The sequence below is a fragment of the Anomaloglossus baeobatrachus genome, chromosome 2 (genome assembly GCF_048569485.1).
Source record: "Anomaloglossus baeobatrachus isolate aAnoBae1 chromosome 2, aAnoBae1.hap1, whole genome shotgun sequence".
Lineage (NCBI taxonomy): Eukaryota > Metazoa > Chordata > Amphibia > Anura > Aromobatidae > Anomaloglossus > Anomaloglossus baeobatrachus.
Window position 1 is genome coordinate 781,007,148 of NC_134354.1, and position 21,577 is coordinate 781,028,724.

The 21,577-nt window shown below is 53.0% G+C and overlaps 1 protein-coding gene across 1 annotated transcript in view; it reads left to right on the forward strand.

Moving 5' to 3' along the window:
- Positions 1-21,577, forward strand: part of LOC142290039 (uncharacterized) — a 218,899-nt gene that overhangs the window by 67,140 nt on the left and 130,182 nt on the right. Inside the window, exons 11-13 of the mRNA XM_075333986.1 lie at positions 9,502-9,654; positions 9,767-9,958; positions 13,527-13,633. Coding sequence (XP_075190101.1) covers positions 9,502-9,654; positions 9,767-9,958; positions 13,527-13,633 — 452 coding nt within the window. The remainder of the gene's footprint in view (positions 1-9,501; positions 9,655-9,766; positions 9,959-13,526; positions 13,634-21,577) is intronic.

The window sequence follows — 21,577 nt, forward strand, 5'->3', positions numbered from 1 at the left end:
GACTTCAGTCGGACAGCTCCACAGCGGTGGCATACATCAACCACCAAGGAAGAACGCGCAACCGGCAAGCCTTTCAGGAAGTCCGGCAGGTTCTGATGTGGGTGGAAGACACGGCATCCACCATATCCACAATTCACATCCCAAGTGTGGAAACTAGGAAGCTGACTTCCTAAGTCGCTGAGGTGTGGCCGAAAGAGTATGGTCTCCTCACCCGGACGGGTTTCAGGAGATCTGGCGCCGCTGACAGGGGCCGGACGTCGATCTAATGGCGTCACGGCACAACAACAATGTGCCAGCTTCATGGCACGGTTTCACAATCATCGAGCTCTGGCGGCAAACGCCTTAGTTCAGCATTGGTCGCAGTTCCAGCTACCTTAGGTGCCACCTCTGGCATTGTTGCCCAGAGTACTGCGCTAGATCAACACCGACTGCGGCCGCGCCATCCTCGTCGCTACAAATTGGCCGAGGATGTTGTGGTACTCGGTTCTGTGGTGCCTCACGGTAGGCTAACCGGGGGCACTACCAGACCAATCAGACTGGCTGTCTCAAGGGCCATTCTTCCATTTGAATTCTACGGCCCTCAACCGGATGGTGTGGCATTGAGTCCTGGAACCTAGTGTCGTCAGGATTACCTCAGGACGTGGTTGCCACCATGAGACAGGCTAGCATACCAACGTCCGCCAAGATTGACCACAGGACGTGGAAGATGTTCTTATCTCGGTGCTCGGCGCAGGGTGTTTCTCCCTGGCCGGTTGCATCGTCTATGTTTCCTTCCTTCCTGCAATCTGGGTAGGAAAATGGGTTGTCGCTCAGTTCCCTTTAGGGACAAGTCTCAGCGCTATCTGTATTTTTTCAGAAACGACGACTTCCTCAGGTACGCACGTTCCTACGGGGAGTTTGTCTTCTCAGCACTCCGTACAAGCGGCCGTTAGAGCCCTGAGATCTGAACAAGGTTCTAATTGCTCTCCAGATGCCGCCTTTCGAGCCTTTGAAGGATGTCTCCCTTCCCGTTTTTCACGGGAAGTGGCCTTCTAGTAACGGTCTCGTCTCTTAGGAGAGTTTCCGAGCTAGCAACGCTCTCATACAAACTCCCTTCCTGGTCCTTCACCAGGACAGGGTAGTTCTGCGTCCGGTTCCGGAATTTCTCCCTAAGGTGGTATCCCATTTTCATATCAATCAGGATATCACCTCACCTTCTTTGTGTCCTCGTCCAGTCCATCAATTTCAGAAAGATTTGCATCTGTTGGTTCTGGTGAGAGCACTCAGGTTCTACTTCCCGCATGGCGCTCCTGCGCCACCCGGATGCACTTTTTGTCCTTGTCGCTGGTCGGCGTAAACAGTCGCAAGCTTCCAGATCCACCCTTGCTCGGGGGCTCGAGGAACCAATTCTTGAAACCTACAGTTCTACTGGGCTTCTGGTTCTCTCAAGGCCGAAGGCCCATTCTACCAGAGCCGTGGGTGCATCCTGGGCATTACGGCACCAGGCTACGGCTCAGCAGGTGTGTCAGGCACCCACCTGGTCGAGTCTACTTACTTTTACCAAGCATTATCAGATGCATACCTACGCTTCGGCAGACGCCAGCCTAGGTAGATAAGTCATTCAGGCGGCGGTTGGCCACCTGTAGGAGAGGGCCGTTTGACGGCCCTATCATGAGGTATTCTTTTACCCACCCAGGGATTGCTTTTGGACATCCCAATTGTCTGGGTCTCCCAATGGAGCGACAAAGAAGAAGGGAATTTTGTTTACTTACCGTAAATTCCTTTTCTTCTAGCTCCAATTGGGAGACCCAGCACCCGCCCTGTTTTCTCGGGGTTTTTCTGTTTTTTCGGGTACACATGTTGTTCATGTGGTATGGTTCAGTTCTCCGATGTTTCCTCGGATTGAATTGGTCTTTAAACCAGTTATTGGCTTTCCTCCTTCTTGCTTTGGCACTAAAACTGGTGAGCCAGTGATCCCACTGGGGGTGTATAGCCAGAAGGGGAGGGGCCTTACACTTTTAAGTGTAATACTTTGTGTGGCCTCCAGAGGCAATAGCTATACACCCAATTGTCTGGGTCTCCCAATTGGAGCTAGAAGAAAAGGAATTTACGGTAAGTAAACAAAATTCCCTTCTTTTGTGATGACCCTCACGGTTCCATATTGGTGCGATTCATATACTAACTAATGCCTTAGGTATGTGTACCTTGTTTTCCCCTTTCCCCTCCCTCTCCCCCCCCCCCCCCCCCCCCCCATTCCCGTCACCTCTTCGTGTATATACAACAATTTACTTAGAGTACTCCACAGTTCTTGGATTATTGCCATTCTGATACTGGGTATTTTTTTTACCTATTGATACTTTTTGCATATGATATTTTCTTCAGGCACAGATATCCGTATCATGCACTTTTCATTATGCACTTTGTATATAAACTTGAGCGTTTGAACCACATCATGTACTTTGTTCATGTCGTGTTCATGTATTGTTTATGTAATATTTTCTTTGTATTCCTTTTTATTTAGTCTGATAGAACTCTTGATAAAGGTCCCACCGAGACCGAAACGTTGAGACAGACTTTTTCATTTACATTTTTACAATAAAAAGCACCAAAGAAACCCAGACTGTGGTCTTTTTTCTCCAATTGGAGTGCCGGAGATTTATTTTGGATTTCAGTTGACTGTTTTCTCCTGAGCACCCTACCATATAGTGAGCCAGGTCTACTCGATATTTGAGTCTCGGTGCTGGACCTGGGGAGGGTGAATAAAACTGATTATTTTTTTTTTTTTTTTTTTAACAAATTGGAAACCAGAAATCCCCTTTCTATCACTTCATTGGGGGACTCAGGAAACCATCCAACCAAAATAAATAGAGTGGCAATGCTGCTGAGGAATTCATCACTTGCTGTTTGACTCCCTCACAATTTGTTCAAGGGGTTGTCTGCTGTTTGGACAGCCCCGTCACATTTTGTATATTTCCCTTGTAATGATAGCACATATTTTCACCGCTGGTGCTGTTCCAGCATTGTCTGCGCAATCTCTCCCGCGATTGCGTCACGGTGTGACGTCATGCGATTTCTGCGGCCGATAAGTGTCATGCTGACGCATCACATACATTCTGAGGAAGAAAGACAGCAGCAGCGTTCGCTTCCTCCGTATGCAAGTAAGGCAGGAAGAGTGGTGCGGCCGCTGATTGGCCGAAGGGATCGCGTGACGTCACACTGGTACGCAATCCCCGGGAGTGACCGTGCAGACGCCGCTGGAACAGCACCGGAGGCGAGGATGAGTTTTACTTTTTTAAAAAGGAGGAATATAATAATTGGATCTATCTAATCCAGGGAGATCACTCCTTTTTTTTTTTTTTTAACTTTTAGTTTTTATGCTTTCTTTGTCGCTCCATTGGGAGACCCAGACAATTGGGTGTATAGCTTCTGCCTCCGGAGGCCACACAAAGTATTACACTTTAAAAAGTGTAACCCCTCCCCTCTGCCTATACACCCCCCCCGTGCATCACGGGCTCCTCAGTTTTATGCTTTGTGTTGAAGGAGGCACACATGCACTCATGCTCCCATTTTAGTCAGCAGCAGCTGCTGATTATATCGGATGGAAGAAAAGAGGGCCCCTAACAGGGCCCCCGGCATGCTCCCTTCTCACCCCACTAAGTCGGCGGTGTTGTTAAGGTTGAGGTACCCATTGCGGGTACACAGGCTGGAGCCACATGCCGTTTTCCTTCCCCATCCCTTAGGGGCTCTGGGTGAAGTGGGATCCTATCCGGTCATCCAGGCATGGGACCGGGCCTCCCTCCGCAGCCCCTGTGGGATTCTGACGGACAGGAGACTGAGTATCATCAGGGACAGGGCCCTGCATCTACAGGTACTCTGTGTCCCCTTGGGGACGGTGCATGGAGCACCTTTGCCTCAGACGCTGCAGCGACGGCGATGTGGGTTTGAGACCGGGACTACCGCGCCGACAGCGCCTGCTTGCCGGCTGCGGTTTTAACTTTAGTCCCCGGCTTTTGCGGCCTAGTGCATTGAACTCCCGCCCCCGGGCCTGCCAGTCAGGGGGAACGGCGGGACGGTCGGTATGACGCCGACAGTGAGGGCTGGAGCACACTTAGCTGTCCTCCGCCCCCCTCACTAATCACTCTGGGGCCAGATTCCCGCACTTTTATTGTAACGCCCACGGCTCCCTCCTCCCCTGTGAACGCCGGCAGCCATGTTTTAAGTGCATTCTGCCGGTGGAGGACTTCTGGCTGCATCTCTGGGAGACCCGAGGCAGGGAATCTGGGGGCCACACGCCGCATGAGCGGTCGGTAAGACACCGGTCACCCGGTGCTGGGCCCCATAGAGTGCCGAGCTGTATATATATATATATATATATATATATATATATATATATATATATATATATATATATATATATATATATATATATATATATATATATATATATATATATATATATATATATATATATATATATATATATATATTATAGTTGTATACATTTCTCGGTTCGGCTGTAGCTTGTGGCTATATATCCCTCAGTGCTCCTGGGAGACAACAGCATGTCGTTCACAAGGAGCAAGGGGGCCAAGACACAGGGTTATTTTGCAACCTGTACCTCTTGTGCGGCTATGCTACCTGCAGGTTCCACCTACCCTCACTGTGAGCAATGCTCTGGCCCTGGGGCACTCGCTCAGCCGGAGCCTGGGACACTGGTGGGACCCTCGGCCCAGGTAGAACCGCCGGTGACCCCTGTCCAGGTGGCAGGGACAGAGTTTGCAATTTTAGCTGACAAACTCTCTGAGTCACTGTCACAATCCATGGCTCAGTCTATGGACAAATGGTCTGCTAAGATACTAGAAGCCTTGCAGTCTAGACCGGCCCTTACACAGGCCCCGGGCACTGCGGGATCGCCCCCAGGCCCCTCTCGCTCTGCGACAAAGCGTGCGCCTGAGGTGGCCTCTAGTTATTATGTGGAGGACTCCGGCACAGACCGCAGTCCCAGACCGGCTAAGCGGGCTCGATTAGAATCTTCCCCGACTTCGTCACGCTGTTCGGGGTCTCAGCTTGAGGACTCTGTAGAGGATGAGGCGGAGGTCGCAGCCCAGGACTCTGACCCTGACGTTGCTCTTAATCTTGATACACCTGAAGGGGACGCCATAGTAAATGACCTTATAGCGTCCATCAACCAGGTGCTAGATCTGTCTCCCCCACCTCCACCTATAGAGGAGTCGGCCGCACAGCAGGAGAAGCACCAGTTTAGGTTTCCCAAACGTTCTCGGAGTGCTTTCTTCGATCACTCGAACTTCAGAGATGCTGTACAGAAGCACAGGGCTTTCCCGGACAAGCGCTTTACTAAACGCCTTAATGACACACGTTACCCCTTCCCCTCTGACGTAGTTAAGGGTTGGGCTCAATGTCCCAAGGTGGATCCTCCAGTCTCTAGACTGGCGGCTAGATCCGTAGTGGCAGTGGCGGACGGTTCTACGCTCAAGGATGCCACGGACAGGCAGATAGAGCTCCTAATGAAATCCATCTATGAAGCCATAGGCGCGTCCTTTGCCCCAGCCTTTGCAGCGGTGTGGGCACTCCAGGCTATCTCAGCTTGTCTGTCTGAGATTAATGCGGTCACCCGTACCTCGGCTCCGCAAGTTGCGTCTTTGACTTCTCAGGCGTCTGTATTTTCATCCTACGCCATGAATGCTGTCCTGGACTCGGCTAGCCGTACAGCGGTAGCATCCGCCAATTCGGTGGCAGTCCGCAGGGCCATGTGGCTACGCGAATGGAAGGCAGACTCTGCTTCCAAGAAGTTCTTGACCGGTTTGCCTTTTTCAGGCGACCGATTGTTTGGCGAGCAACTGGATGAAATTATTAAGCAATCCAAGGGAAAGGACTCGTCCTTACCCCAGCCCAAACCAAAGAGACCTCAGCAACGAAAAATTCAAGCGAGGTTTCGGTCCTTTCGGCCCTCAGTCAGATCCCAATCCTCCTCGTCCAACAGGCCACAGAAGAGCCAGAGAAACTCTTCTGCATGGCGGTCTAAGTCACGTCCTCCAAAGACCGCCGGAGGCGCCGTCTCCAAGGCGGCCTCCTCATGACTTTCGGCCTCCCCAAACCACATCCTCGGTCGGTGGCAGGCTCTCCCGCTTTTGCGACGCCTGGTGGCCACATGTCCAAGACCGATGGGTGAGGGACATTCTGTCTCACGGTTACAGGATAGAGTTCAGCTCTCGTCCTCCGACTCGTTTTTTCAGAACATCTCCGCCCCCCGAGCGAACCGTAGCACTTTCTCAAGCGGTGGACACTCTGAAGACAGAAGGAGTTGTGATCCCCGTTCCCCTTCAGGAACGGGGCCGCGGTTTTTACTCCAACCTGTTCGTGGTACCAAAAAAGGACGGTTCATTCCGTCCAGTTTTGGACCTCAAATTGCTCAACAAACATGTGACAACCAGGCGGTTTCGCATGGAATCCCTCCGCTCTGTCATCGCTTCGATGTCCCAAGGGGACTTCCTAGCATCAATCGACATCAGGGATGCCAATCTCCATGTGCCGATCGCTCCAGAGCATCAACGCTTCCTGTGTTTCGCCATCGGGGACGAACACCTTCAGTTCGTGGCACTGCCTTTCGGCCTGGCGACAGCCCCACGGGTATTCACCAAGGTCATGGCAGCAGTGGTGGCGGTCCTACACTCTCAGGGCCACTCGGTGATCCCTTACTTAGACGATCTTCTAGTCAAGGCACCCTCCCGGGTGGCATGTCAACACAGTGTGTCCGTGACTCTGGAGACTCTCCAGAGGTTCGGGTGGATCATCAATTTCCCAAAGTCAAAATTGACTCCGACCCAATCTCTGACTTACCTCGGGATGAAGTTTCATACTCTCTCAGCGATAGTCAAGCTACCGCTGGACAAACAGCGTTCGCTGCAAACAGGGGTGCAATCTCTCCTTCGGGCCCAGTCACACCCCTTGAGGCGCCTCATGCACTTCCTGGGGAAGATGGTGGCATCAATGGAGGCAGTTCCCTTTGCGCAGTTTCATCTGCGTCCTCTCCAATGGGACATTCTCCGCAAATGGGACAAGAGGTCGACGTCCTTAGACAAGAACGTCTCTCTTTCTCTGGCAGCCAAGACCTCTCTTCAGTGGTGGCTTCTTCCCACTTCTCTGTCGAAGGGAAAATCTTTCCTGCCCCCATCCTGGGCTGTGGTCACGACGGACGCGAGTCTGTCAGGGTGGGGAGCGGTTTTTCTCCACCACAAGGCTCAGGGAACCTGGACTCCGACAGAGTCCTCCCTTCAGATCAATGTTCTGGAGATAAGGGCAGTATATCTAGCCCTAAAAGCGTTCCATTGGTGGCTGGAGGGCAGGCAGATCCGCATACAGTCGGACAACGCCACGGCGGTCGCGTACATCAACCACCAGGGCGGCACTCGCAGTCGTCAAGCCTTCCAAGAAGTTCGGCGGATTCTGCTGTGGGTGGAGGCCACAGCCTCCACCATCTCCGCGGTTCACATCCCGGGCGTAGAAAACTGGGAAGCAGACTTTCTCAGTCGCCAGGGCATGGACGCAGGGGAATGGTCTCTTCACCCGGACGTGTTTCAAGAGATCTGTTGCCGCTGGGGAACGCCGGACGTCGATCTCATGGCGTCTCGGCACAACAACAAAGTCCCGGCCTTCATGGCTCGGTCTCAGGATCACAGAGCTCTGGCGGCGGACGCCTTAGTTCAGGATTGGTCGCAGTTTCGACTGCCTTATGTATTTCCTCCTCTGGCAATGCTGCCCAGAGTGTTGCGCAAGATCAGGTCCGACTGCCGCCGCGTCATCCTCGTCGCTCCAGACTGGCCGAGGAGGTCGTGGTACCCGGACCTGTGGCACCTCACGGTGGGTCAACCGTGGGCGCTCCCAGACCGACCAGACTTGCTGTCTCAAGGGCCATTTTTCCATCTGAATTCTGCGGCCCTCAACCTGACTGCGTGGCCATTGAGTCCTGGCTCCTAGCGTCCTCAGGGTTATCTCAAGAGGTCATTGCCACTATGAGACAGGCCAGGAAACCAACGTCAGCCAAGATCTGTCACAGGGCTTGGAGGATCTTCTTAGCCTGGTGCTCTGATAAGGGGTTTACCCCCTGGCCGTTTGCCTTACCCACGTTTCTTTCCTTCCTTCAATCCGGAATGGACAAGGGTTTGTCTCTCGGCTCTCTCAAGGGACAAGTATCGGCGCTTTCCGTGTTTTTTCAAAAGCGTCTAGTCAGGCTTCCGCAGCTCCGCACGTTCCTGCAGGGAGTTTGTCACATAGTCCCACCTTATAAGCGGCCGATGGAACCCTGGGATCTTAACAGGGTTCTACGGGCTCTTCAGAAACCACCTTTTGAGCCACTGCGGGACGTCTCTCTATCACGTCTTTCGCAGAAGGTCGCATTTCTAGTGGCAGTTACGTCACTCCGAAGAGTGTCAGAGCTCGCAGCGCTGTCATGCAAAGCCCCCTTCCTGGTGTTTCACCAGGATAAGGTGGTTCTGCGTCCGGTCCCGGACTTTCTCCCCAAGGTGGTGTCCCCTTTTCATCTCAATCAGGATATCTCCTTGCCTTCATTTTGCCCTCATCCAATTCACCAATGTGAAAAGGATTTGCATTTGTTAGATCTAGTGAGAGCACTCCGGATCTACGTGTCTCGCACGGCGCCACTGCGCCGTTCTGATGCACTCTTTGTCCTTGTCGCTGGCCAGCGTAAGGGGTCGCAGGCTTCCAAGTCAACCTTGGCTCGGTGGATCAAGGAACCGATTTTTGAAGCCTACCGTTCTTCTGGGCTTCTGATTCCTTCAGGGCTGAAAGCCCATTCTACCAGAGCCGTGGGTGCGTCCTGGGCATTGCGGCACCGGGCGACGGCTCAGCAGGTGTGTCAGGCAGCTACCTGGTCGAGTCTGCACACTTTCACGAAACACTATCAGGTGCATGCCTATGCTTCGGCAGATGCCAGCCTAGGTAGGCGAGTCCTTCAGGCGGCGGTTGCCCACCTGTAAGAGGGGGCCGTTTCGGCTCTTTTTATCGAGGTATTCTTTTACCCACCCAGGGACTGCTTTTGGACGTCCCAATTGTCTGGGTCTCCCAATGGAGCGACAAAGAAGAAAGGAATTTTGTTTACTTACCGTAAATTCCTTTTCTTCTACCTCCTATTGGGAGACCCAGCACCCGCCCCTGTTCCCTTCGGGCTGTTGTTCTTTTGTGTACACATGTTGTTCATGTTGAATTGTTCTTTTGGTTCATGGTTTCAGTTCTCCGAACATCCTTCGGATTGAATTTACCTTAGACCAATTTATAAGTTTCCTCCTTCCTGCTTTTGCACCAAAACTGAGGAGCCCGTGATGCACGGGGGGGTGTATAGGCAGAGGGGAGGGGTTACACTTTTTAAGTGTAATACTTTGTGTGGCCTCCGGAGGCAGAAGCTATACACCCAATTGTCTGGGTCTTCCAATAGGAGCTAGAAGAAAAGGAATTTACGGTAAGTAAACAAAATTCCCTTCTTTTCAGAAATGAGAGGTGACCTGGTCCTGCAGCTGAAACCCCAGCCGCTGCCGGACCCGTCTGTGACCAGCGTGGATGAAGACCTGGATCTGACTGTGGAGCCTGAAGTGGCTCATTCTGGAGGAACGGACGACGTCTCATCCGCAGAAGAGCGGCGCGGTAAGGAGACGGGATTTACCATCTTGGTGTCTTCTCACCAGAAGCGTTTCTTGACATATGCTGCAACTTAGAACTTTTTAAGGTGATTTTTCTCTTCTTTTTTTTTGTTTAGAAGAAGCCGGAGAGCCTCAGTCTAAGAAAGTGCTGAAGAGGTTACTAAACCGAATACGGTCTCAGAAGGACGAGTGGAACGCCAAAGCGGAGACGGCAGACGAGGCCAGCGACACCCTGGAGTCCGGATCTCTGCCCAGCCATCGCGGAGCTGCAGACGTCATCCAGGAGGAGAGATACAAGTCTGCAATCGGTAATTCCTCCAAATCGGGGCTCAGGTGGTGAACGCCTGCTTTACAAGATGCCATCAATACCGTATGAAATGTAGCTCACATTCCGCAAAATGTTTCCGTTTTCTTTCGTTCACACCATGTATCAATGTCCCTTTTTTTTCTGCTGATGGTCGCTGCGCAACATATATGTCAGTGTCTGTTTCAGTTTCTAGTCCGTGTCATTGGTGGTTAGACTGGGTTAAGGCTGGTGCCGCAGGGAGGAGGACACAAAGTACCGTATTTTCCGGATTATAAGACTCTGCTTTTTCTCCCAAAAATGTGGAAGCGAAATGAGGGGTGCGTCTTCTAATGTGAATGCAGCTTACAGGGAGGTGGAGAATGGGCGTTGTGCTGGCTGTGGTGAATGCTGTGTGGAGCAGGGTGGTGTGCTGGCTGTGGTGAATGCTGTGGTGAATGCTGTGTGGAGCAGGGTGGTGTGCTGGCTGTGGTGAATGCTGTGGTGAATGCTGTGTGGAGCAGGGTGGTGTGCTGGCTGTGGTGAATGCTGTGGTGAATGCTGTGTGGAGCAGGGTGGTGTGCTGGCTGTGGTGAATGCTGTGTCCAGCAGGGTGGTGTGCTGGCTGTGGTGAATGCTGTGTGGAGCAGGGTGGTGTGCTGGCTGTGGTGAATGCTGTGTGGAGCGGGGTGGTGTGCTGGCTGTGGTGAATGCTGTGTGGAGCAGGGTGGTGTGCTGGCTGTGGTGAATGCTGTGTGGAGCAGGGTGGTGTGCTGGCTGTGGTGAATGCTGTGTCCAGCAGGGCGGTGTGCTGGCTGTGGTGAATGCTGTGTGGAGCGGGGTGGTGTGCTGGCTGTGGTGAATGCTGTGTGGAGCGGGGCGGTGTGCTGGCTGTGGTGAATGCTGTGTGGAGCGGGGTGGTGTGCTGGCTGTGGTGAATGCTGTGTGGAGCGGGGTGGTGTGCTGGCTGTGGTGAATGCTGTGTGGAGCAGGGTGGTGTGCTGGCTGTGGTGAATGCTGTGTGGAGCAGGGTGGTGTGCTGGCTGTGGGGAATGCTGTGTGGAGCAGGGTGGTGTGCTGGCTGTGGGGAATGCTGTGTGGAGCAGGGTGGTGTGCTGGCTGTGGTGAATGCTGTGTGGAGCAGGGTGGTGTGCTGGCTGTGGTGAATGCTGTGTGGAGCGGGGTGGTGTGCTGGCTGTGGTGAATGCTGTGTGGAGCGGGGTGGTGTGCTGGCTGTGGTGAATGCTGTGTGGAGCGGGGTGGTGTGCTGGCTGTGGGGAATGCTGTGTGGAGAAGGGTGGTGTGCTGGCTGTGGTGAATGCTGTGTGGAGCGGGGTGGTGTGCTGGCTGTGGGGAATGCTGTGTGGAGAAGGGTGGTGTGCTGGCTGTGGTGAATGCTGTGTGGAGCGGGGTGGTGTGCTGGCTGTGGTGAATGCTGTGTGGAGCAGGGCGGTGTGCTGGCTGTGGGGAATGCTGTGTGGAGAAGGGTGGTGTGCTGGCTGTGGTGAATGCTGTGTGGAGCAGGGCGGTGTGCTGGCTGTGGGGAATGCTGTGTGGAGAAGGGTGGTGTGCTGGCTGTGGTGAATGCTGTGTGGAGCAGGGTGGTGTGCTGGCTGTGGTGAATGCTCTGTCGGCTGTGCAAGCTTCAAATAAAGGCGCCCGGAGTTGGCACATGCGCAGATGAAGCTCTTGGCTTAAGATCTCATCGTTGCACGCGCCGCCTCCGGCCCATTGATCTCCCAGCAGTGGAGTTAAGGAATGTGGTGCCCGGAGGTGGCGCGTGCACAGATGAGATCTCAGCTTGTCATTGAGCCAAGAGCTCAATCTGCGCACGGGCTGACTCTGGGCGCCGTTTCTTTGAAGCTCGCACCGCTCACAGAGCATCTGAGACACCCGCTGCACCACCTTCAGCATCGCCCTACTCCAGCACCACCCCTGCTTCTTATTACCCCGCTCCACCACGCCTGCTGCCCTCCTTCCAATAAGACACCACCGGAGTGTAAGACAAACCCCTTTTTTTTTTTTTTTTTTCTAAATTTGGGGTTCGACTTATCCGGTAAATCTTGTAAAGCAATAATTACGGTAGTTTAAAAGGTTGTCCACTTCTAATTGACCTTTTATGTCTAGTAGCTTTGGTCTGCGATAGCTGATGCCTTCTCCTTGGGTTGAGCTTCTCCCTTTTTGCTCGTGGGTTAGGGTTAGGGTCAGACCTTGTGGGCAGTCGGGTATCTGACTTCCATCGCCAGGTCGGTAGGTCACCCATACGGGCCATCGCTCTGCACTGTCGCCAGGCTTTCACAATCTCATTGTGTCTCTGGCAATTCCAGCTGGGCTGGAGAGGTTCTGCAAAACTCCGGGTCTGCAGGGTTTCTGGGTTTTTTTCGTATTCCCCAATCTGGAGCTGTTCATGGACGTACCACGGTGACGTATCCCCCATTGCTATTAATGCGATAATCATTTGTACTTCCCATATAATCCCGTTCTCGTTGGACACAGATTCCACCTTGTTTTGTATTTTTCCTTCCTAGGATCAGTTCTCATGGCCTTCGAGCACCGTTATCTTCCCCAGATTCAGTTCTTGTTACTTGGTTCATGGTATTTTATTGCTCTCTTACTGCTTTTGGCACCATCTGGCATGACGTCAGGATAAGGTGGAGGCCACCCTTTTTTAGTTCTACCCAGTGGCCGGGCATATAGCCACGATTCTGTGTCCACCCGCCCCCAATAAGGTCTATCAGGAAGCGATTTTTATAGCAAATGCAAAAATCCAGTTTGACCATTTTTTTTTTTTTCTTTATCCACACTCCTGTTTTTAGTCACGCTCTCTCCTGCCTTTAGTCACGCTCTCTCCTGCCTTTAGCCACGCTCTCTCCTGCCTTTAGTCACGCTCTCTCCTGCCTTTAGTCACGCTCTCTCCTGCCTTTAGTCACGCTCTCTCCTGCCTTTAGTCACGCTCTCCCGTCTTCCCCCTAAGTATTTGTGTTGTATGGGTGACTGTGGGAGCATACGGGGGGTCTTCATACTACATTTCCATTGGTTCTTGTGCAGATATAGATACAGATAAGGTAAAAAAAGGAAGATTTTTGTGTACTCACCGTAAAATCTTTCTCTGAGCCTTCATTGGGGACCCAGCAAAAGAAAAACGAAACAAAAAAAAAATTATACTATGGTCCTGTGTCCCTTAATAAGGCGAGAGAGAAAAACGACAGACAAAGGCTTCCTTGCCCTTAGAAAGATCTGCAAGGTGCTTTCGAATGCTTTCGGCATAAATGTGAACAGAAGCCTTAGATGTGGGACAAGTCCTTATTCCGGGCCGTACTCTCATATTTTGTCTTATTCCTCCTGTGCTTGTCAAGAGAGGAATTTAGGTAAAGACTGCTAATGGAGTCTTCATTCGGGATATACAGAGACTGTGCCGTATTAGCTGTATATCAGTGCCGATATATCAATGTATAAGACAATGAACACAGACATGTTCTCCTTGAGCCAGCGTCATCAACTGAACGCATGCTGATCTGACTCTTCTTATGTGATGTATTATTTAACACAATCAGCCATTCTGTGCAGTGATTTTATTCTTCTTCTCCTCCTAGACTCTGATGAGGTGACGGACAACACTGTCTTAGCCGGGAAGTCCATCCTGCTCCATCCCCGGGAACAAGCCGCACGCATCAGAATGGAGGCCGAGCGGAATAACAAGGTTCAGTATCTGCACAAAGTACATGGAGGGTTGCACCGCACCTAAAATGTGCCCTTTGGCCAAATCAGTACTAGCATATTAAAGGGATTGTCCACTTTTAGGTTATTTTTTTTTCCCCTCCCCTTAAGAGGAACGATCAGAAGCTTTTACACCTTCCCATCACCCTCCCCCAAAAATTTTTTTTACATGCTCATGCAGCCCTTTAAAAAATAGGCTAGTTGATCCCTTATGACCCAAAGACTGAAAAATTACTGTATTTAGTGGACTATAAGACACACTTTTCCCTAAAAACTTTTTGGAGGAAAGTGGGGGGGCAGGTGTGCGTCTAATGGTCCAGATGTATGTGACTTTGGGTGAAGCGTCGGTGGAAGAGCAGGTCACAGAAGGCAGGAGCAAAGTTGTTGCTACAGAAAGCCGGCAGCTGGGGCGAGCACGTGTGTCTGCTAGTAAAGAAAATGAATATTCACTGCTCCCCACGTCCATAATCCCGGGCGTGGGGAGCAGTGAATATTCCGGCAGTTGACGCCCATGTGTGACTGGGGGAGCATGGCAGTGACATCTTGTGCTTCCCATCGCTTACAAGCTTAATTAAGTGTTCGGCATCTGAAGAGGACACCACACACCAGGGGAGCGGAGAGAAGGTGAGTTTAATAGTTTTAATTATTTTTTTTTTTTTTGTGTGTGTGTAGGGTGTGATGAGAAACGTGTATACCAGGATTTGCCCAGGAGGGGGCCATGTACTCCAGGAGGGGGCCATGTACTCCAGGAGGGGGCCATGTACTCCAGGAGGGGGCCATGTACTCCAGGAGGGGGCCATGTACTCCAGGAGGGGGCCATGTACTCCAGGAGGGGGCCATGTACTCCAGGAGGGGGCCATGTACTCCAGGAGGGGGCCACGTACTCCAGGAGGGGGCCACGTACTCCAGGAGGGGGCCACGTACTCCAGGAGGGGGCCACGTACTCCAGGAGGGGGCCACGTACTCCAGGAGGGGGCCACGTACTCCAGGAGGGGGCCACGTACTCCAGGAGGGGGCCACGTACTCCAGGAGGGGGCCACGTACTTCACCTCACGGCCTGGACAGCCTTTGAAAGTTTCCTCCAGTGCCGAGGCCAGGCTTGTCCGAAGAGTCAAGGCTAACCCAAGGACAACAAGGAAGGAGCTCCGGGAAGATCTCATGGCAGTGGGGACATTGGTTTCAGTCAATACCATAAGTAACGTACTCCACCGCAATGGTCTCCGTTCCAGACGAGCCCGTAAGGTACCTTTTTTACTTTCAAAGCGTCATGTCAAGGCTCGTCTACAGTTTTGCTCATGATCACTTGGAGGACTCTGAGACAGACTGGTTCAAGGTTCTCTGGTCTGATGAGACCAAGATCGAGATCTTTGGTGCCAACCACACACGTGACGTTTGGAGACTGGATGGCACTGCATACGACCCCAAAAATACCATCCCTACAGTCAAGCATGGTGGTGGCAGCATCATGCTGTGGGGCTGTTTCTCAGCCAAGGGGCCTGGCCATCTGGTCCGCATCCATGGGAAGATGGATAGCACGGCCTACCTGGAGATTTTGGCCAAGAACCTCCGCTCCTCCATCAAGGATCTTAAGATGGGTCATCATTTCATCTTCCAACAAGACAACGACCCAAAGCACACAGCCAAGAAAACCAAGGCCTGGTTCAAGAGGGAAAAAATCAAGGTGTTGCAGTGGCCTAGTCAGTCTCCTGACCTTAACCCAATTGAAAACGTGTGGAAGGAGCTCAAGATTAAAGTCCACATGAGACACCCAAAGAACCTAGATAACTTGGAGAAGATCTGCATGGAGGAGTGGGCCAAGATAACTCCAGAGACCTGTGCCGGCCTGATCAGGTCTTATAAAAGACGATTATTAGCTGTAATTGCAAACAAGGGTTATTCCACAAAATATTAAACCTAGGGGTTGAATAATAATTGACCCACACTTTTATGTTGAAAATTCATTAAAATTTAACTGAGCAACATAACTTGTTGGTTTGTAAGATTTATGCATCTGTTAATAAATCCTGCTCTTGTTTGAAGTTTGCAGGCTCTAACTTATCTGCATCTTATCAAACCTGCTAAATCTGCAGGGGGTTGAATACTACTTGTAGGCACTGTGTAAAAGGATTGGCCCAGGATGATGATTATATATACCAACATGGATCATGTATACATGGATGTTCAACATACACACTAGAATGAGGGACAAATGTACCTGGAAGGGGCTCAGGATTGGGGTCATTAGTGCAGAATTGGGGGACATTACCCCATAACCGTGCCTCGTGACCACAGTCCAAATTTTTTTTATCCTGTTTTCCTCCTCTAAAACCTAGGTGCGTCTTATGGCCCGAAAAATACTGTAAATTCTAAAGTGTTTTCTCGAGATTCCTTAGGGTGTGGGGATGCACTTACAGCTTCTCGGCCTCAGCGTCTTCCCTACCTCCAGCTCTCTACACTCAGTGATTGACAGATTATTTTCTCTTGTACATGGCCACTGACCTGTCAGCGATGAGGTGGGGTGCTGGCTTATCTTTTAAGGCCGGCAGATATAGGGTAATGAGTCCTGCATCTACCGTGTTTTCTCAGAAATATGACAGGATTTTATTTTATTTTTTTGCTGTGAAAGATGCGCTAAGGCTTATTTTCAGGACATGTCTTATATTTTCACACTTTCTGTAAGATCTACATTCTGTGTTATCCTATCACTGGCTCAGATGCACATTGTCTTATCTGCTCTGCTATTCTCATGGCGCAGAACCCGTCCTATAGGGGTGGGGACAGGCCAGATTTATAAAGGTGTAAATTACCTCCTGAAATGTATTATTGTCTTTGTACTGCTAAGTTTACCCCCAAAAGAAAGCAGACCCCCCCTAAAAGAATCACACTTACCAGATAAAAACAATTACAGTTGGCGGGTGAATGGGCTCTCACATACAGATCTGCGTCACTGTCTGGTCCCCCCCTGTGTTCTAGAACGACTGCCTCCCCCTGGTGACTGGAAACAGTGTCACTCATGCAGAGTGATACTGGTACCCGATCTGTGTGTGAGAGCTGCAGTGCAATGCTGCTGGAACAGCGAGGGGCCTTACAGTGACGCAGATCTGTGTGAGAGCCCATCCACCATCAGCACTGGCCAACTGTAATTGTTTGGAGGTCTGGTGAGTGCAATTATTTTTATTTTTTTTGGGGGGGGTCTCTGCTTTCCCATGTTGGGGGGGCGTCTGCTTTCCCATGTGGGGAAGGGGGGGGCGTCACTGCTTTCCCATGTGGGGGGGGTCACTGCTTTCCCATGTGGGGGAGGGGTCACTGCTTTCCCATGTGGGGGGGGGGGGTTCACTGCTTTCCCATGTGGCGGGGGGGCGTGTCTGCTTTCCCGTGTGGGGGGCGTGTCTGCTTTCCCGTGTGGGGGGGGCGTGTCTGCTTTCCCGTGTGGGGGGGCGTGTCTGCTTTCCCGTGTGGGGGGCGTGTCTGCTTTCTCGTGTGAGGGGCGTGTCTGCTTTCCCGTGTGGGGGGGGCGTCTCTGCTTTCCCGTGTGGGGGGGCGTGTCTGCTTTCCCGTGTGGGGGGGCGTGTCTGCTTTCCCGTGTGGGGGGGCGTGTCTGCTTTCCTGTGTGGGGGGGCGTGTCTGCTTTCCCATGTGGGGGGGCGTGTCTGCTTTCCCATGGGGGGGGCGTGTCTGCTTTCCCATGGGGGGGGGACGTGTCTGCTTTCCCATGGGGGGGGGGACGTGTCTGCTTTCCCATGTGGGGGGGGGACGTGTCTGCTTTACCATGTGGTGGGGGGAGCGTGTCTGCTTTCCCATGTGGCGGGGGGCGTGTCTGCTTTCCCATGTGGCGGGGGGGCGTGTCTGCTTTCCCGTGTGGGGGGCGTCTCTGCTTTCCCATGTGGGGGGGAGGCTCTGCTTTCCCGTGTGGGGGGCGTCTCTGCTTTCCCGTGGGGGGAGCGGTTCTGCTTTCCCATGTGGGGGGACGTGTCTGCTTTCCCATGTGGGAGGGAGGCTCTGCTTTCCCGTGGGGGGAGCGGTTCTGCTTTCCCATGTGGGGGGGCGTGTCTGCTTTCCCATGTGGGGGGGAGGCTCTGCTTTCCCGTGTGGGGGCGTCTCTGCTTTCCCATGTGGGGGGGAGGCTCTGCTTTCCCGTGTGGGGGGCGTCTCTGCTTTCCCGTGGGGGGAGCGGTTCTGCTTTCCCATGTGGGGGGGCGTGTCTGCTTTCCCATGTGGGGGGGAGGCTCTGCTTTCCCGTGTGGGGGGCGTGTCTGCTTTCCCGTGTGGGGGTGTGTGTCTGCTTTCCCATGTGGGGGGGCGTGTCTGCTTTCCCATGTGGGGGGGCGTGTCTGCTTTCCCATGTGGGGGGGGGCGTGTCTGCTTTCCCATGTGGGGGGGGGCGTGTCTGCTTTCCCATGTGGGGGGGCGTGTCTGCTTTCCCATGTGGGGGGGCGTGTCTGCTTTCCCATGTGGGGGGGCGTGTCTGCTTTCCCATGTGGGGGGGCGTGTCTGCTTTCCCATGTGGGGGGGCGTGTCTGCTTTCCCATGTGGGGGGGCGTGTCTGCTTTCCCATGTGGGGGGGCGTGTCTGCTTTCCCATGTGGGGGGACGTGTCTGCTTTCCCTTGTGGGGGGGCGTGTCTGCTTTCCCATGTGGGGGGGCGTGTCTGCTTTCCCATGTGGGGGGGCGTGTCTGCTTTCTTTGAGGAGGAGTCCTACTGAATTCTTAACTTTCTTTGTCGCTTCTTATTGGGAGACCCAGACAATTGGGTGTATAGCTTATGCCTCCGGAGGCCACACAAAGTATTACACTAAAAGTGTAAAGCCCCTCCCCTTCAGCCTATACACCCCCCGTACTGCTACGGGCTCATCAGTTTTTATGCTTTGTGCGAAGGAGGTCAGACATCCACGCATAGCTCCACAGCTTAGTCAGCAGCAGCTGCTGACTATGTCGGATGGAAGAAAAGAGGGCCCATAACAGGGCCCCCAGCATGCTCCCTTCTCACCCCACTCTTGTCGGCGGTGTTGTTAAGGTTGAGGTATCCATTGCGGGTACGGAGGCTGGAGCCCACATGCTGCTTTCCTTCCCCATCCCTCAATTAGGGCTCTGGGTGAAGTGGGATCTTTTCGGTCTCCAGGCACAGGAGACCGTGCTCCATCCACAGCTCCTGAGGACCATGCTGGATAGGAGCCGAGTATCGTTCAGGGACATGGCCCTGCTACTTTGAGGTACTCTGTGTCCCCGTGGGGACCGCGCACAGCAACACTCCAGCATTGCTGGGTGTGCTAGTGCACCGGGGACAGCAGCGCTGACTGCGTTTGTGCCATTACACACTTCAGCGTCGCTGAGTGTGTTAGTGTATGGGGACTGCCGCGCTGACCGCCGCTGCCATGGTTATCACTGCGGCGCGGCTGGGACTGTTAGTGCGCCGGGGACTTCCGCGCCGACCGCGCTTATACGGCGGCCGCGCTTATAACTCGAGTCCCCGGCTTTTGCGGCCTAGTCTCTTTTTCTTCCCGCCCCCAGCCCTGCCAGTCAGGTGAAGGGCGGGACGCTGTACAGGACGGCAGCACTGAGGGCTGGAGCATGCTTTGCATACTCCACCCCCCTCACTCTGCACAGTGGGGCACCAGTTCCCGCACTTTTCTGGGTCACGCCCACGGCTCCCTCCTCTCCTCAGGACGCCGGCAGCCATTCCTCTCAGCTCTGCTAACGCTGGAGAGGAGAGACAAGCTCAAGGAGACCCAGGCAGGATTTCTGGTGCCCACACAACCGCTTTGCGAAGGCGGTAAGCAGCACCTGTGGTGCTGGCCCCACTAGTGCAGAAGTGTACTTATAGATTATATGATTATAGACTATACTTTACACTGTATGGTGCACTGTTGATTTTTGTCTATATACCCTCCTGTATTGCTCAGAGGAGACAACAGCATGTCGTCCACAAATAGCAAGGGTGCCAAAGCACAGACTTACTATGCTGCCTGTGCAGCATGTACGGCTATACTGCCGGCTGGTTCCACTGACCCTCATTGTGTGCAATGCTCGGCCCCTGTGGCACTTTCTCAGCCGGAGCCTCTGCTAGGGGTGGCCCAGGGAGAACCACCTGTTAACACTGTCCAGGTGACAGGGACGGAGTTTGCAGTTTTTACTGAAAGACTTTCTGAGACTATGGCTAAGATATTAGAAGCCTTGCAGTCCAGGCCGGCATCTCAAGCCAGGGGCACTGTGGAATCATTGCCCCCTGGTCCCCCTCAGTTGGAACAGCAATGTCCTCCCGGGGTGTCTCATGGATCCCAGGGTGAGGTCTCTGACACGGACCGCAGCCCCAGACCGATTAAGCGGGCTCGCTATGATATCCCCTCGACATCATCACAATGTTCAGGGTCTCAGCGAGAGGACTCTCTGTATGATGAAGCGGAGGTAGCTGATCAGGATTCTGATCCTGAAGCCGCTCTCAACCTTGATACCCCTGATGGGGACGCCATAGTGAATGATCTTATTGCGTCCATCAATGAAATGTTGGATATTTCTCCCTCAGCTCCTCCAGTGGAGGAGTCAGCTTCTCAGCAGGAGAAATTCCGTTTCAGGTTTCCCAAGCGTACAAAGAGTATGTTTCTAGATCACTCTGACTTCAGAGAGGCAGTCCAGAAACACCGAGCTTGTCCAGATAAGCGTTTTTCCAAGCGCCTTAAGGATACACGTTACCCTTTCCCCCCTGACGTGGTCAAGGGCTGGGCTCAGTGTCCCAAGGTGGATCCTCCAATCTCCAGACTTGCGGCTAGATCCATAGTTGCAGTGGAAGATGGAGCTTCACTCAAGGATGCCACTGACAGACAGATGGAGCTCTGGTTGAAATCCATCTATGAAGCTATCGGCGCGTCTTTTGCTCCAGCATTCGCAGCCGTATGGGCACTCCAAGCTATCTCAGCTAGTCAGGCGCAAATTGACGCACTCACACGTACGTCTGCGCCGCAGGAGTCGTCTATAACCTCTCAAACGTCGGCATTTGCGTCCTACGCTATTAATGCTGTCCTGGACTCTGCGAGCCGTACGGCGGTTGCAGCCGCCAATTCGGTGGCAATACGCAGGGCCTTGTGGCTGCGGGAATGGAAGGCAGATTCGGCTTCCAAAAAGTGCTTAACTGGATTGCCATTTTCTGGCAACCGTTTGTTTGGTGAGAGATTGGATGAAATCATCAAACAATCCAAGGGAAAGGAAACATCCTTACCCCAGGCCAAACCAAAAACACCCCAACAGAGGAGGGGCCAGTCGAGGTTTCGGTCCTTTCGGGGTGCGGGCAGGTCCCAATTCTCCTCGTCCAAAAGGCCTCAGAAGGATCAGAGGAACTCCGACGCATGGCGGTCTAAATCACGCCCTAAAAAGACCGCCGGAGGTGCCGCTACTAAGGCGGCTTCCTCATGACTTACGGCCTCCTCACACCGCATCCTCGGTCGGTGGCAGGCTCTCCCGCTTTTGCGACACCTGGCTGCCACAAGTAAAAGACCGTTGGGTGAGAGACATTTTGTCTCACGGTTACAGGATAGAGTTCAGCTCTCGTCCTCCGACTCGATTCTTCAGAACATCTCCGCCTCCCGAGCGAGCCGAGGCTCTTCTGCAGGCGGTGGGCATTCTGAAGGCAGAAGGAGTGGTGGTCCCGGTTCCTCTTCAGCAACAGGGCCACGGTTTCTACTCCAACCTGTTTGTGGTTCCAAAGGAGGACGGGTCCTTCCGTCCTGTTTTGGACCTAAAACTGCTCAACAAACACGTAAGGACCAGGCGGTTCCGGATGGAATCCCTCCGCTCCGTCATCGCCTCAATGTCCCAAGGAGATTTCCTAGCATCGATCGATATCAAGGATGTTTATCTCCACGTACCAATTGCTCCAGAGCATCAGCGCTTCTTGCGCTTCGCCATAGGAGACGAACACCTTCAGTTCGCGGCACTGC